This window comes from Empidonax traillii, unplaced genomic scaffold (assembly GCF_003031625.1).
Source record: "Empidonax traillii isolate 1590-97213 ecotype Southwest subspecies unplaced genomic scaffold, ASM303162v1 scaffold31:size1920502, whole genome shotgun sequence".
Taxonomy (NCBI): Eukaryota; Metazoa; Chordata; class Aves; order Passeriformes; family Tyrannidae; genus Empidonax; species Empidonax traillii.
The window spans coordinates 317,206-332,641 of NW_020955224.1; the positions used below are offsets into that span (position 1 = coordinate 317,206).

The 15,436-nt window shown below is 40.9% G+C and overlaps 1 protein-coding gene across 3 annotated transcripts in view; it reads right to left on the bottom strand.

Annotated features, from left to right (window-relative positions):
- XDH (xanthine dehydrogenase) overlaps positions 1 to 15,436 on the bottom strand; it is a 54,187-nt gene that overhangs the window by 14,809 nt on the left and 23,942 nt on the right. For 2 of the 3 annotated variants that reach the window (XM_027911183.1, XM_027911169.1), the window contains 11 exons: positions 12,467 to 12,651; positions 11,541 to 11,715; positions 11,002 to 11,094; positions 10,178 to 10,347; positions 7,622 to 7,745; positions 7,102 to 7,221; positions 5,464 to 5,560; positions 3,422 to 3,546; positions 2,911 to 3,044; positions 1,383 to 1,470; positions 662 to 748 (listed from right to left, as the gene is read on the bottom strand). In XM_027911183.1, the coding sequence (XP_027766984.1) occupies positions 662 to 748; positions 1,383 to 1,470; positions 2,911 to 3,044; positions 3,422 to 3,546; positions 5,464 to 5,560; positions 7,102 to 7,221; positions 7,622 to 7,745; positions 10,178 to 10,347; positions 11,002 to 11,094; positions 11,541 to 11,715; positions 12,467 to 12,651 (1,398 nt within the window). The remainder of the gene's footprint in view (positions 1 to 661; positions 749 to 1,382; positions 1,471 to 2,910; positions 3,045 to 3,421; positions 3,547 to 5,463; positions 5,561 to 7,101; positions 7,222 to 7,621; positions 7,746 to 10,177; positions 10,348 to 11,001; positions 11,095 to 11,540; positions 11,716 to 12,466; positions 12,652 to 15,436) is intronic. The other variant, XM_027911177.1, reaches the window with a different exon arrangement.

Consider the following 15,436-nt stretch of genomic DNA (forward strand, 5'->3'; position numbering starts at 1 on the left):
ATGTGGCTCTGCTAGACAGCTCTTGCAGTTCTGTCCTATTGAAATGGATTCATTTTTGCAGAAATTTCCAAAGGCTCAGTGGGCTAGAGAAAGTGAGCTAGAATAAACATGACTGACACTAGGCTATTGACTTGGTCATGCACAACACAGCAGAAAAGGAGAATTTTTACTCATCAGCACAAAAGTTCTTGGAGACAAACTCAGAACTCAGGCCCATTTTTGTCCTTAGTTCTTGTGAACCCAGTGTCAGCTTTAGCCAGTTGTTACCAAGCTTGCTGATTTAGGCACTGTTCCCTGATTAACCCATTGGCTGGGATGTTTCTTATTCCAAGGAATTATCTTTCCCCAAAGCTGGGGAACTATCAATCATCTTGCACTGTGCATCATCCCAGCCCTCTGTAATGCAAAGCAAACATTCTTGACTCTTTTACTCAATCCAAGTTATTCAGCATCAATAAGAATTATGTGGCACATGTCAAGGCAGGTCAGTTGGCTCAGAAAGCCATTGTAGAAGCTCCAAACCCCCATCAAAGTCTGTTTTCATCATATCAGAGAGCAGCATGTGCAAGCAGTGCTGTAGACAACAACTCTCTGAAGTCAAAGCAAAAGGCTGCACAGAGTAATGCCTTCTGCCTAGTTACCATCTGAAAATTTTACTTACACCATGAGAGAGGTCTACAGAGTTGCCCCCATTGCTGTAGTATGACACCTCCAGACTCTTGACTTTCCCATTCTTCATGAAACCAACCTGTCAAGAGAGTCTCCTAAGTAATCAACTTTCTATGAAATGTTCCGTTTCATACTTCCCTCCAAAAACTGAATGGACCTCATATAGGCCAAAGGCTGCCTGTCCCTGATGGAGCACAGGACAAGCACAGGCAGCAACTGAGGAAGTTCCCCAGCAAAGGGCCCATGCATGTATCTTAATCTTGCCCCGGAGAACTCTTCTAAATTAAGGGTTGGCCTCTTGTCACAGCCATAACTTCCTTAACAACTTTTTGTTTTGAAAAGCAGCAGCAGTTGGATGGGAATTGAAGAGGAAAGGAAGCTAACAGAGCAAATCATTACATGATACTGTAAAGGAATGGAGGGGCACCTATGAGCAATGTAACTTTGTCAACAGGGGCAAAGTCTTGTTTGCAAGGAAGAGAGAGTTATTTATGCCAAGGTCACAAGAAGGGTGAAAGTCACAGGTCAAAACAACTTTTGCAAGACTTTGACAGGAAAAATGCTGTAACACACCTGACCTGACCCACTTGCAGCAGGGGAGATCAGAAGTGAAAGAACCACAACAGCTACTTTTTTCACAATATCTTACTAATCTCTGATGTTTCAGGGGACAGCACTGAGACAACATGCATTCTTTTCATATGTGTGCATACCTTGTACCTCCCCAGGAAGGGGTGTCTCCCACCACTTATCAGCATGTCCTCATCTCGATCCAGCATGCACCTCACTGCGCGGCCAGTTCTGTCAAAGGGTACATTTATTAGGCAAAGCCTGAAATGCACGGTACAATTCCTACAGAACAAAACTCTCCTCTTTGTCTTTCCAGAGTGGCAATGGAGAGTTAAGGGTGAACTGCTTGGTTTATGTATCTTCCTCTTAAGAAAATGGCAAGACTGGGTATAAAAACTCCTAAAATTAAGATCTCAGAAGTCGGAATCCGCTCATGAAACCTCTTGCAAACACTCTTCTATTTAAAAGAAGGATAATTTCTTACAGAGACAGATGCTAATAACTGAGCAATCACTGTATTCCAGACTATTTCTCAAGACACTCTTTTGGCTTTGAAAAAGACAATGCCATAGGAATTATACAATAATGTGAAGTAAAGTACTAACTAGCCTTCAGTGTGACCTTGTTTTATGTTTGCTTATTTATTATCCGAGGAGGAAAACAATAAGGAGAGTGGGAGTTGCTCTTTATTTTCTAACAATTCTAACAATTTTGCCTTCCCAGCGCCTCTCGGGAATGTCATAGATGTTATTTTGTAACCTCCAGGATATCAAACAATGGTTTGGCTGGCAGAGATAAAGGAAAGAAAAAATACAAATATATTACTGATTAATTAGGGAAAGCAGGTGGTTTGCTCAGAACAGAAGTACAGAGCTTCATTTTGGCTATTCTCTTCAAAAGGTATTTTGTCAAAACTGCTGCTGTGTTACAAGATCCCTCTAGCATTGCCAGCAGGGTTCATTGTCACCTGCAAGGGCCATACTGGGAAGAGCAGCCCCACAGGGAGTGCACATATGTCATCTCAGAGACCCTGTTCACTCACAACCACAGAAACTTGCACAGTTAAAGATGAGCTCAGACCAAACTCCAGAAACCAGAAACACATTTCCAATCTATGCTTCACAAATGGTTACAGTCTAGGTTTATTCCCTGAGCTTTTAGGCATCTGAAAAGAGGGGGTTCCAAGGCCTGCCACCTTTCCCAGGGAAAAATCCAAAGAAGGAGTTTGCAGAAGAGCAGAGAAACATTGGTGAAAGGGTGGTGTAGTAGAGTTTTGAACATGGAAGAGATTCTCATACCACTATTATACAAAGCAATAAACATGGCTATTGCTGGATTTTGAAATTGTTTGGGATGAAGTGAAGGGGAGAGACAGATAATTTGAGACACAAGAGTTTTCAGAGATCACCAAAGGAATAGCAGAGTAAGGGAGTTTTCCCCTTTCCTATTAAAAGCTGACATGCCCACATGAGCTTATCCCCCCTGAGTAGGTTCAATCCCTCCTACCAGCTAAGAGCCCATTAGACACCACCATTGGGAATTATCAGTCTTGCTATAAACTGTAGAAGACATGAAGAGTCTTGAAGGTGCTTCAGTATAAATGGTGCTCCAGGAAGAGGCAGGTTGGGACAATCTGAAAGAAAAAAGCCCTGTCCCCCCACCCAAACTTACTTAAAGGCTGCAACAGCCACTACAGTTGTCAAAATAGTATTCCTAGTCTCTTTTCCTCCAAATCCTCCTCCCATTCTTTTCACTCGAACCACAATGCGATTTGAAGGGACTCCCAACGCATTAGCAGTAAACTCCTAAAGAAAAACAGAATAGCAGAACATGTAGGGAGCTGAGCTGGCGTTAAGAACTAGATACCAACACTTTGCCTTTCTGAAACCATTTCAACGGTGTCAATATTCTGTTTCATTCCAGGTCCTATGGTCCAGTACTTGGATTTGATGCAATTGGAACCAATAAGCCCAGCATTTCATCCCTGAGGTGGGAAGGCACAGTGCTGCAGCATGCACCAGTCAGGAAGAGACTGGCATGATATGAGGCTATTCCAAACTCTGAGCCTATATGGTGTTTTTTTAATTGAAGAAAAAGATAGGAGCAACTAAAACCCCACCATTTATCTAGTCTGAAACTGAGAAACAAGTGCCTTTTAGGTAGCAGGTTAATGAGACAGTACCTGCGTCTTCGTTGGGTTTTGAGTTGACACAAAGAGTTCCATCTCACCATCTTCTCCCTTTGGCACAGCCAGAGTACAGTGAGTTTCCAGATAGAAATGCTCCTGGCCACCAAGGTACATCTCTCCTAGAAAATTGAAAGAAATGCCCCAAAGATAGGGCATCCCTGGTGTTACAAGGTGTCTCCCATCATGTGCTGTCTGCAATCTACTGCCTTTTTGACATGTGCCAAGTGACAATCTGTTGCACTGCCCAGCACTGGATACCAGTAGCTCTAAAACTGGCAATTCTGGTTTTATATTTAAAAATCAAAATGGAAAACTAAAAAAAAATAAAAAATTTTACCCTCCCCCCAAACAAAACCAAGCCAACAAACAAACAAAACAAAACAATCCACAATCAAATAAAAAAAACCCCAACCATAGACACATCAACTTTCTAGAAATCTTCATTTAAAACACAAGTGGGTGGCATTTCAAGGCTGCCTGATAACAGCACTGAGATTAAGGATAAAAATAAATCAAGTACAGTCTAGCTGAGCAGATCAAATACAAGGTTATAGACTTTGAAATAGAGGAACAAAAATAGAAACCCAAAATGCCTGAAGATAATCTCACTGGGAATCACTGCATGGGGCTCTTTCCCAGGACATATTACCTGGCAGTGCTGAGGGTGCAATATCTAGTCATGCTACACACCACTAAATGTCAGAATCAACCTCCTTTCTCAGTCATGGCCCTGCTGTATTCAGCTGGCATCAGAATTAATATTCAGAGCAGTTCTCACAATCCTGTTTCTATCTTCTTTTTGTTTAAAATTCAGAAGAAACAAAATAGCTGCCTTCACTAGGTGAGAAATGCACATTTGTCTGAGACAACACCTACTCTGGTATGTAACAGGGACCTTTCCCTTGTCTTCTCGAGGGATATGGAATTCACACAGTATTATAGCCTTTCAAAAGAACTATTCTTTTAGCTCAGAACAATTTCTGGCTTTTCTGGCTTTTCTGGCATGGTGTTTTTATTTTCTATGGTAAAGTATACTAGAAGAAACTTAACAACAGCTTATGACACCTTGGAAGTGCCAGCACCTTTGAAGCTTGGCTGACTGCAGAAGAGGAGTCTTAGTAATGCAAAATACAGCAAAGGACAGACCTGAAAATTGGGTGATTCACTTAAATAACTCCCCACTTTCCCAGTGGAAGGTAAGGGGGGCATATTTCGCTGTGATCTTCCAGAATAATCCCTTCACACCAGGCTTTGTGTCTTTAACTGATTTAGCTTTCCTCTCAGAGCTGTAAAAGGTGTACAACACCCTCAATAAGAACACCATCAAAAAGCACATAGTTTTCCAAAAGTCTGATGTTGGAGACTCTTCCTGTCAGGAGCTATTCATTGGTGATACAAACACATACAAGCAATGACATGGCTCCAAGAGACTACTTCAGTTCACAACTCTGTCACTCTCCCCTCTTAACTGATAGAGATTTTAAATCTTTACCTCCTGATAATTTCTATGTTTACCCATGTCTCTACAATGTGCCTGGAAGACTCCAACTAAGCAAAACCAGGTGCAGACCAAAAAAACCCTGTCCTCAAAGACAGATCAACAATCAGCGGCAAGAAAGCGCTACAGAGCAGTGTCATGTTCTTCACGATACCGACAGCCACAGGCAAGTCCCATTTTTGTAAAACACAGTTGTATACCAGGTTAACTGGCTGTCTGTAAGATTTAGACCAGACTATGTCTGGACAGGAAAAAGCTCCTGTATGGAAACAGTTCAGAAACAAAAAAATCACTTTGTAGAGTATTTGCTTAAGAAAAATGTGTCCTTACATTGGAAGAGAGTGTTTACAGGGGCACAGATTGGAGCATCCAAGTCTGTTTGAAACTGGATTAAATCTTGCATGAGCTATTTGTATGTGAGATTGAAACTCTATATAAAATTAATTTAGTCCTGCAAGCCTTCTTTTCAGTATCATCTGTAGACTTCTTTTGACACAAACTATCCTATTTTAAAAGAAGTATTAATGCTTATTCTCACCTTCCAAAATGTGATCAGATTCTTCAAATCCTTTCTTCACATCTCCCTTATTAATCCTCTTTATAGACTTTTGAAAGGATTGTTTCTCAATAGCTTCCTAGGATACAGAATGACACAATGACATTTTAGTGTAAGAGGAGTGAAATCAAACTTCCTCTGACTGAAGAAGAAATATCCAAGAACTTATCAGAATAGTCAAGAGACTTGACTAAAAGCAGTTCAAAATAACTTTTGGCAACACGGCAATTTCACAATGAATACCATAACTGAACAATCTTAGATTGCTCCTCATGACCCATTTTACATTACAGACACAGTACCTAAAGGTCTGCAGCCATAGGAGCTATAACTTACAACTCATATTGAGTACGTGACCCAAAAGGCAGGGGAAAGGCAAATAAGGAAAAAAAAGAAACAAGAAAGAAAAAAAAGAGTCAGAAAGGGAAAACTAAATTTCTCAGATAAGATGAGAACTTCTGCAGAAATAGTTCACTTCTGAGATAATATACAATAATCTTTCTTGGGGATGTTTTACAAAGGCATTTTTCTTTTGCCAAAGCTGAAGCCTTCCATAATGAAAAAACCCCACAGATTGATTAAACAACAAAACAGAACAAAAAAAATCAGCGCATTTTTGGCTCCACTCTTATCTTCCCTGGTTGAATAAACAACTGGAAGCCTCAAAAAAGAAAAAGTTCTCACACATTGTTTGTGAATCCACAAATCATACAAACAACCCAAAATCTCTGTCCTCAGATGGCAGTACCAATGTCTGTACAAGACAATGCACAGACTCTTTGTATTTGCATGAATACAATTCATATTACAAAACACAGGGTATGAAGTACTAACTAATAAAAAAACTTAATTATAATCCCAGTGGTTCTAATTGGTCCACAATAAGAATGGTTTCATACTTATTTTTACCATTTCTAGATATGAATAGATATAGATATGTATAGATATTATAATTTGCCTTTATTCTCTCATAAGGAAATCTTGTCAATGAATTTTCTAGTTAAAAAAAAAGCACGAAATTATCACAAGTTGTTGACAGGAATTTCTTCAATTTTGAGAAAAGCCATTTAAGGGCTGTGTCCATAAAGTCAGTGGAAATGTTCGCAGTGGGGAATGAACTGAAAATTAATTTCATAAGCTTAGAAACTAGACAAGTGATCTACAGAAATCTCACAGAAGCAGTGCAGTGACAGGACTAGAAAAGACATTTTCACACCCTATTATTGACTGCTATAAATGAAGGAGTGAAGAATGAATGGATATCAGTGAAGCCAGCAGGGCTGGAGAATATTAAAAGCAAGCAGCTGTGGGTAAGAACGTAAATCCCATTAACCTTGTTAATTCAAACAAATTTGTGCTAAGCACAATATATCTACCCGAGTTTGGTTTACTTGTTTCAGCTTTAAAATTACACAGAACAACTTAATGTTCTCTAAATCAGTAGGACATCGAATATGTGTCTTCTTTATATTTAAATACACACATTATTCTTTCTGTCCATATCGTGTTGCACCCACCATGACAAACAAAACGTAGAGTTAAATAATCACAAGTGTGAGAACAGAACTAGACATCAGGGGATCCCAAGCCAACTGCAGATGCAGAACTGAGCCAGCTCACCTGAATTGTGACAATAGGTTTGAGTTCCTCATACTTAATCTTCACAGCTTTAGCTGCTCTTCTGGAATGTTCCTGTGTGTCTGCAAGGACTGCGCCAATGATATGACCAACACAAGTGACCTACAGGCAAGATGAGGACCCACCATCATTTGGTGTGGGTATATGCAGTAACTGAGAGGCTCATTAATCTATTCCTTTTGTGTAGATTTTTATCTGTTTGTTCGGAACAGTCTAGTTAAAACCAGTCCAGGGAAAACAATCATGAACAAATTTGGAGAGCAACTGAATGAGGGAGCCTGTTCCAGTGGGCTGCAGCTTAGGGAAGAATCATGCAGGTAACACAAAGGAGAGGGGCACAGGGCAAAGGGATTCAGGCCTTATTGAATTTGGCACCAAGATTTCTGCTGACCCCAATGCAGTTAGAATTTATCTCTGTATGAGGTACAGGACTTCACTGGACAATATGAGAAACCTTGTCTCCTGAGCTGCATGATTGAAAAGGCTATTTTTAACCACATACCACATCTTCAGCAAAGACAGTCTCGTCATTAGCGATGCCAGTGATGTTACTGCCAGGAACATCCTTGGCAGAGACAAAACACACAAACCCAGGAACACTCTGAGCTTCAGATGCATCTACAGAACTGAAGAAAGGAGGAGAGATAGTGTTACTTCTCTTTTTTCCTTTGTGTCAGCACTTACAAGATTCCAATACATATTCAGGCTGATTCCCTGAAGTTTGGTTATGCCACATGAATATTATGTGAGACCAAGGTAGAAAGGGTAACACACTAGATTAAAATAATTTGGAATGTATATGATAATGTGAATTCCGACTGTGAGTCTGATCACCAGTCTGCTTCTTTGGACTATATCATACCATACATCTTTTAGCTAAAACATATCTGAACTTGACCCAATGGCCACGTGTACTAAAGATCCCCTGACACCCTTTGCCAAAGACAAATTGATGTTAGTGATACTACTATGCCTCCACTGTCTTCTTAGCTGCCATGATTCTGTGAAGGCAAGATTCCTCCCTGTCTATTCATAAACATGAAATTTTAGTGCAAACATGTATCATCTACTGTGGATTCACCACTAGAGGAAGATGTGTCTGTGAGTCAGGGAGAAATTCTTGAGTACCGATGACAAGGAAGCTGTGGGATTTTTAAAAGGATGCAACAGAATGGAGATATCTAATCAAAATTCTTTTCTGCTTTAATCATATACAGATTTAAAACTCAGTGACAAAATAACTATAAAAGAGCAACATAATTTAATTGTTATATAGGGGCTTAGTATAATATGTATTACAAAAGACTTTCATGCTCCTTTTGCAATATTTTGTACATTGGCTATATAATTATCTTGCTTTACAAGGGAACAGTTGCAAATAGAAAAGCTGTGGCTTTGTTTTTGCTAACTGAATGATTTATTGTCTTTTATAAATTGCTGCAATTCTTTCAGCAGCTTGTTTATATTCCTGAAACTCCGACACAAACTGTGCCTGAAAGTAGCTGTTTATGCATCCCAGTGAGCTACAGCCTTTTTTAAAAAAGACATTAAATGTGTGAATGAACTTTCCCACATGAACTATTAGAGAGCAGGAACTGAAGACAACACTACTTTTCTTTGGCAAGTTCACTTTCCCGTGCTTCTGCCCTAATGCCTCAGAAACAGTCCCCTGACAGTTCCCCTTCGTTACAAATACAGAGGCAGATGATGTCTGATTTACATTGGTGGTCAAAATCTGATTCGGTGAAGTGGGAGTTTTCAGAGTCAATATTTTGACTGCCAAAATCATAGGTTGAGATAATTCTGTCCTCTAATCAAATGTTCTACTACTTCCTCTCCAGAATAATACAGGCTTGAAATATGTGTGCACAATGCAAATGCAAGAGAACGTGTAGAGCTGGAAAACGCTGCATACTGTGGTCACAGGCATCGATCTGATGCTTTCTCTGTCACCCCGTCTGCACTGTAGTACTAACAACTCTTAAGTGTTTGCAGCACTCAACGATGAGCACATTGCAACACCTAAAATTTAACTATGATGACAGAGCAATTTCTTTCATAACCTGGGAGTCAACTACTACATCTCTGCATCCATGACCACCATGCTGCCCATCCCATGTTAGACCACTGTGGGAAGCCTCTGGGCAGGAAGCCTAAACAGGCAGGAAGTATTGCCTAAGGAATGAGCAGCACATCGCAAGGCTATTGAGGATGACACGAGGCAACGTAATAGGGAGTGCCCCACATCAAAGCAGTTGAGGGCAGAGGAGAGCCTGCAGAGCCACCACCATGTAAACAAAATTGGGATTTGTGGGAGGCAGTCAGTCCCACAATATGACAGCATTAAAAGTCCTGTGAGAATTTAGATGGTACTGCCTGCCAGGATTGGCTTTTTGGAGTTGGTTAGTCACTACTGTTATAAATTAGGTATCAGTCATGCCCTGGGTGGACAAGATGTTTTCAGATATACCTGTACTTCCAAACACTGACCTGCCCACCTTGCTACAGCCAAACACTAACAGCTCTACATGTATAGAATCCAACTTACACACAACTGTTGTGCAGAGGGCTTGATCACAGCCAGTGAAGGCTGTGCAAGGCAAAAACCAGCAGACTGCACACAGTTGACTCACCAGCAGGAGTGCTGGTAGAACTGCATGTTACAACTTTTTAGGCTGATAAGAAAGAGAATTTTCAAGCTGTATGCTCTGCTTAGTGATTAAAATGACATCTCTTCAGACACTGTGGTGCTCTTCTACCCTGCTCCTTTACAATTCTGCATACTTGAGTATAAGAGATGAGAAATGCAAAAAGGTGTCTAGGGTGGAGGGGTGTGTGCTTCAGCAAAGCACGAAGTTTGTTGTTAATTCCCTTATTTTCCCACTGACACAGACTTGGAAGGCAGCTGTAACACGTACAGCTCGCCTCCGTGTAATAATGAGCAATGAATGTAATAATGTGCAATGAACTGGAGTTCTCTCACTCACAGCTTGACAGATCAGTGTTTTCTAAGCCACCAGGCACTGAAATACTTCTGAAACTCAGGATCAACACTTACAGGATCTTAGCATGGGCTTTGGTGCTGGTCACCAGGGTTAGATACAGCTCGTTCTCATAGTGAGGGATGTCATCACAGTAAACAGCTTCTCCACTTGCTTGTTTGGCTGCCGAAACGTGCATCAGGGGCCGTCCCACCATATCTTCAACTGCCTGTCCCCTGGGCACTTCCTGCAGTAAAACACATGGCTGAAAGCCTTGATGGGAGAACAAAAGGCACTGTGAAACATTCTAATGAGATGGGGAATGGGATGGGGGCTCCTTCCTGTGGGAAAGGAAGGTAAACAAGGTGCCACAAGAGGTGGCTGCAGAAGGGAGCTGTAGAGAATGAAGTGAAAGGCATTTGGATTTTGAAATTTCTGTGGAAGAGAAGGGTTTGATTTGACAGCTTGCATAGAAGGTTCAAGTTCTGAAATTGGATTCTACTCTAAAAGCTGAAGAGAACAGGTCACTAACAGAGAAATAGAAAAGAAGATAAGTGCTGAATCTGAAGACTGAGAGATTCAAAGAAAGGCAGACTGTAACTGGAAAAAGCAGAAAAGGAATTTCAGTTTGAATATGGAGATGGTTGCAGTAGGAAAAGTGATTTTTGTGAAGCTGTACACATCAGCAATTGTCTTGGGCAATGATAGAAAAGAACACTGTATCCTGAAGTGAGGAAGAGACCGAAGCCCAGAACCCAGGTTTCACACATGAGATTATATAAGTTTATGTAATGACCATACTCAGGAACACAAGAAGATAAGAAGCACGGTTTGAGCTACAGAAAAACTTGAATCTACATCATGCTGATACTGCTACTTACTTTGAAAAGTTGCTACTTACTTGGAAGAGCTGGGCATTTGCAATGGGATCTTTGTGAAACAGCTCTGTAGCACTGACGTAGTTTGAAGGGATGGGCTCACACAGATTTTTCTGCCAGAGACATATTAAAGAAAATCATCTTCCCTGCCAATTCTTTTCTCACATTCCCTAGTAGCCCAGGATTTTTTTCCCTTCTCCACCTTCCTGTTAAGATAATTCATATTCAAGTGAAAGGCAAACAAGGTTCAGGCTCTGTGCAAAGAACAGCCACAGACCCACAAGACTGGTTGTAATGCAACCAACTGGCGAAGTCCAGGAATCATCCTGTGAACCCACAGAGCAGCATCGTTCCACAACAAGGTGAGGATGCCACGAGGAAGCAAGTGGGAAGATGTAGTGTACTTACATGGAGGTAAGGAGTAGCTCTGGCAGCAATTAAAACATGGGTTTTGTTTTTGGGTACAACTCCGCTCGAATCTGAACCCTCCCCATGCCTTCCCCACCAAGACAGCACAAGTTGGTCCCCCTCCTCCACATCTGCCATCCCTAGCAGCACTTACAGTGCCATTGAGGCTCTTGCTCAGTTTCTGAAGGACCGTCAGGTAGAACTTGAAGAAGAAGCTGAGGGTGAGGGTGCGTCGGAAATCCACCATCCCACCGGGCGCAGAGGGAGACAAATCCATCTCACCCGCCAGTAAGTGGCAGGCATCCTGCAGCAGCTTCTCATTCCAGTCTCTGTAAAGGAACAAAGGTGACACAGAGCCCTTGTCAAGCCCTAAACATCACCAGGGCAGACCAACTCTTCTGACTTAAAGAATCTCCTGAGTTGGAGGGGATTCACAAGGATCACTGAAGTCCGACTTGCACAGGACACCCCAAGAATCACACCATGTGCCTGAGAGTATCATCCAAGTGCTTCTTGAACTCAGGCTTGGTGTGTGACCACTTCCCTTGGGAAGTGGTGCCCAACTGACCTCTGGGTGAGGAACCTTTTTCCTAATGTCTAACCAAAGCCTCTCCTGAGACAACTTCAAGCCATTCCCACAAGCTCTCAAGAAACAGCCATGTGTTCTACCTGTTTATAGTATATTTGTGTGTTTTGATCTCATCTTGGGCTCATATCACCTTTTGCAAAGATGCAGTAAAGCTATTAAATGATAACAGCACAGATTTATCAGTCCAGTTTGAGGTAAACCCAGTTTTGTAGGTCATGCCCACACCTAGCTTCTGTCCACTGGAACAGATGAGTGAATTTGGCAAGAAAGTGGCTCTCTGAACAAGAGAATTATATGAAGCTTTGAGAGTAAAGAGTACTGGAGGAAGCAAGGCATCACACAAAACACACACTGCTGCAGAACATAGCTACACTTCTTCCTTTTTCTCCTTCTGTGTACTATTAGAGATGATTTAGGGTATTTGAACTGCTCCTGGAAAAAAATCAGAACCATTCCATTACACAGCTTTTCTATGACAAAAAAAATCCTACCTGCCAGTGAGCTCCTTGCAAGTTTTTAGTGCCAGGACAGTCGTAGGAGCCATTCCTCCATAGCTTAGTTTTATCTCCTCCACCCGGCTAGTGCCGTCTTGGAACAGGACTCTCATCCCACAGGTCACAATGGCAATGTCATCTTCACGACGGGAAGCCTGCTTGAAAGCTGAGAAGTATTCACCCTAGAAGGCAGGAAAATATTTCTTTATTCCCTACCTTGGCATGCTTTGGAGTATAAATATTGGCAAGCTATTGATCTCTCTCTACATGGATGAGCTATTCTGGGGAGCTGTATGTGGTTGATTCATCATGCAGGGCCAAGCAGGACATGTTTGTTCAGGCAGCACTGTATATTTTCACGTGATACAGTGATTGATTCCACTATTAGATCCATGGGTTTTAGCCAGCGTAGGACCATGGGGAAAGTGAACTTTGACGGAAATCTGCTCATACTCATCACATTTTTTTTTCCATATCTTTAGAGGAAGAACCAGGACAGATTGCTTGTACATAAACAAGATTACAGTTTCTCAGCAAGTTTTTCTTTCTCCCAGGCTCCAAAGCTACAAGTCTGACCAGTAAAACTCATATCCTAAACCCCTTCCTTTCGGAAGTCATCAAACTCTGCAAGAACTGAAATCCACAATAACACGTCTCTCAGTTCTAGGACAGACCAAACTAATTAATATAAGACAATTTCCATCTGTTACTGCAAATACAATTCTCAGTTACTATTCTGAATCCTCTGCTGGTCCCAACAGAGTGAGGAAATCCTTGCAAATGTACCAGCAACTCCAACTCACAAAACACAGAAGCTCTCCTATGAAAAGTGCCAGTAAATATGAGATTAACACTCCACCAGTATACACTGAGTAACAGTGTCACCCTGGAGTCACAGTATGGTCAGTCCCCTTGCCTGTGCTGCAGATTACAGCAAATTGCTGTTCAGGTATCCTGCAGACTAAGAGAGGAACCAGATCTGATGTTTCTGCACAGCTCTTCTGGAGAGTTTTCTGACAAATTTCATCTCTAATAGCTAAGCCAAGTGATTCTGCACAGCACAACAGTCTGTTCCATTAATTACTTCTAATCAGAAGTGGACAGCAATCCTTTCATTATTGTAAAGAACAATTTCTCTACTGTTGACAATGAGAACAGTTTCACAAGAGGTCCCTTTTGTGCATCAAGGACTTGTTACTGGAGACATAACTGGAGGGTGTGTTTAATTTTCTGAATTCAAGTAATTACTTGGCAACCTGTAGATAATAGCAGAGGAGCATCAGTAGCATCCTCCCAGCAAGGACATTCTGCCACTCTACTTGTGAAAACAATTAGCTTTCAAAGTGGGAAAAAAGCAGCCTCTTCTCTTACTGAATACTTAAGAGATTTCCAATAACATGATTGCTTTATAGGACAATATTTGCCTTCACTCCTCACAAGACAACCTAATTTTCTTGGTACAAGTTCCAGAGTGGGAGGAAAGGCACTTATTATCTTTTCTCACTAGGAATGTAGGTAAGGTAACCATCAAATCAGTTGCTCATGTCTGCCCTACCTCTTGGTGAAACAGAGCATGTCCCCTCTGAACTTTTATCACAGTAAAAGTTTCTAGGTGTTAGTTACTCTCACAGGAAAACAAAACAACCCTTCCTCTTAAGGACTGCATATTAAGGACCTAGATCAGCATCCCCTTTCCCTTTCTGGACAAGATGCAATAACAGAAAGGAAAACATTAAGAAATCCACAAGCCCTAAAGGATCCATAGGCAACAAACACAATTGTTTCAGCCCATCACCACGGAATATAAAGATCAATAATGAATGAAGGCTGGAGGACACTAAATTAAAGGAGGAAATAGGATTTCATGACTGCTTTCTGTCTCTTCAGTGGGGAAAAAATTGTGATACTGTGAGCATATGATGGCAATACTGAGCAAACAGTAGGTTAAGATTCATTTCCAAAGACAGAAATATATAGGCATTGTGTTTCCAGGCTTCTTCTATTTGAAAAACACTAAATCTCTAAGTGGTACAGAATATTGTTATCATAAAAATTAAATAATAGTGACAATTGCAATAGAGAAAGATGTATAAGAGATTATAGAGAAAGGAAAAGTACATGAGAAACTGATGGTCACTAGGTGAGTAATATCACAAGTGATGCATAATATTTGTGAACATTATCTGAAAGGAATGTTTTTATAGTCCAGAAGAGAAAGAGGGTTGTTAAATAAAGGATGTCCTGTTTTAGGAATTTCTTGTTATATACAAAAAGCTAAGCAGTTTTCTTCTCTGGAATCTGGTTATATTTTATCTTTAATCCAGGGAGCTGTTTTCTTTCCTATTACTGTCTTTCCTCAGCTGTTATTGCCTTAGAAGTATAGATTCAAAAATCTTTATTCTCTGAATATCTTAAATATCTGACACACAAACTATCAGGGGAAAAAGGTGTTGCCTCATCTCCCTTAACAGCCTCTCTGTGATTAAGCCTACTCTAAGCTCAAATCCCCTGCAGTAACACTGTATTGTGTAAACCGCTAAATGTTTTTAGTCTAATTCTTTCTGGGGTTTAGCCAGTCTTATCCTTGTTGTGACAAGTTACATCAATGCAAGACCTAACATCAATTTTAAATGAACATAAAGCAAAAAAATTTGTCTAGCTGTGTGCTGACACAGCCCTGCTCCCACTTGTGAGGAAATCACAGTTGCAGAAAACTTTGCCTGCCACGTGCCAGCACCTTCAAACACGCCCTGAAGAACTTTAGTCTCCCTATCTGGGCAAAGATCAGCCAAGAAACCATGAAGTAGTGTTCAAAAGTTATTTTAGTTTTTCAGATCAATGAGTTGCACATGACCTAGGGATGAAGCCACTGTGCTTGTAAAAATTTGTTTGTTTTGTGAAATTGCTCTATCTCATATGGATGGAGGAACATGTAGTTTTCCATTGGCTACCTCAAGTGTGTTCCTC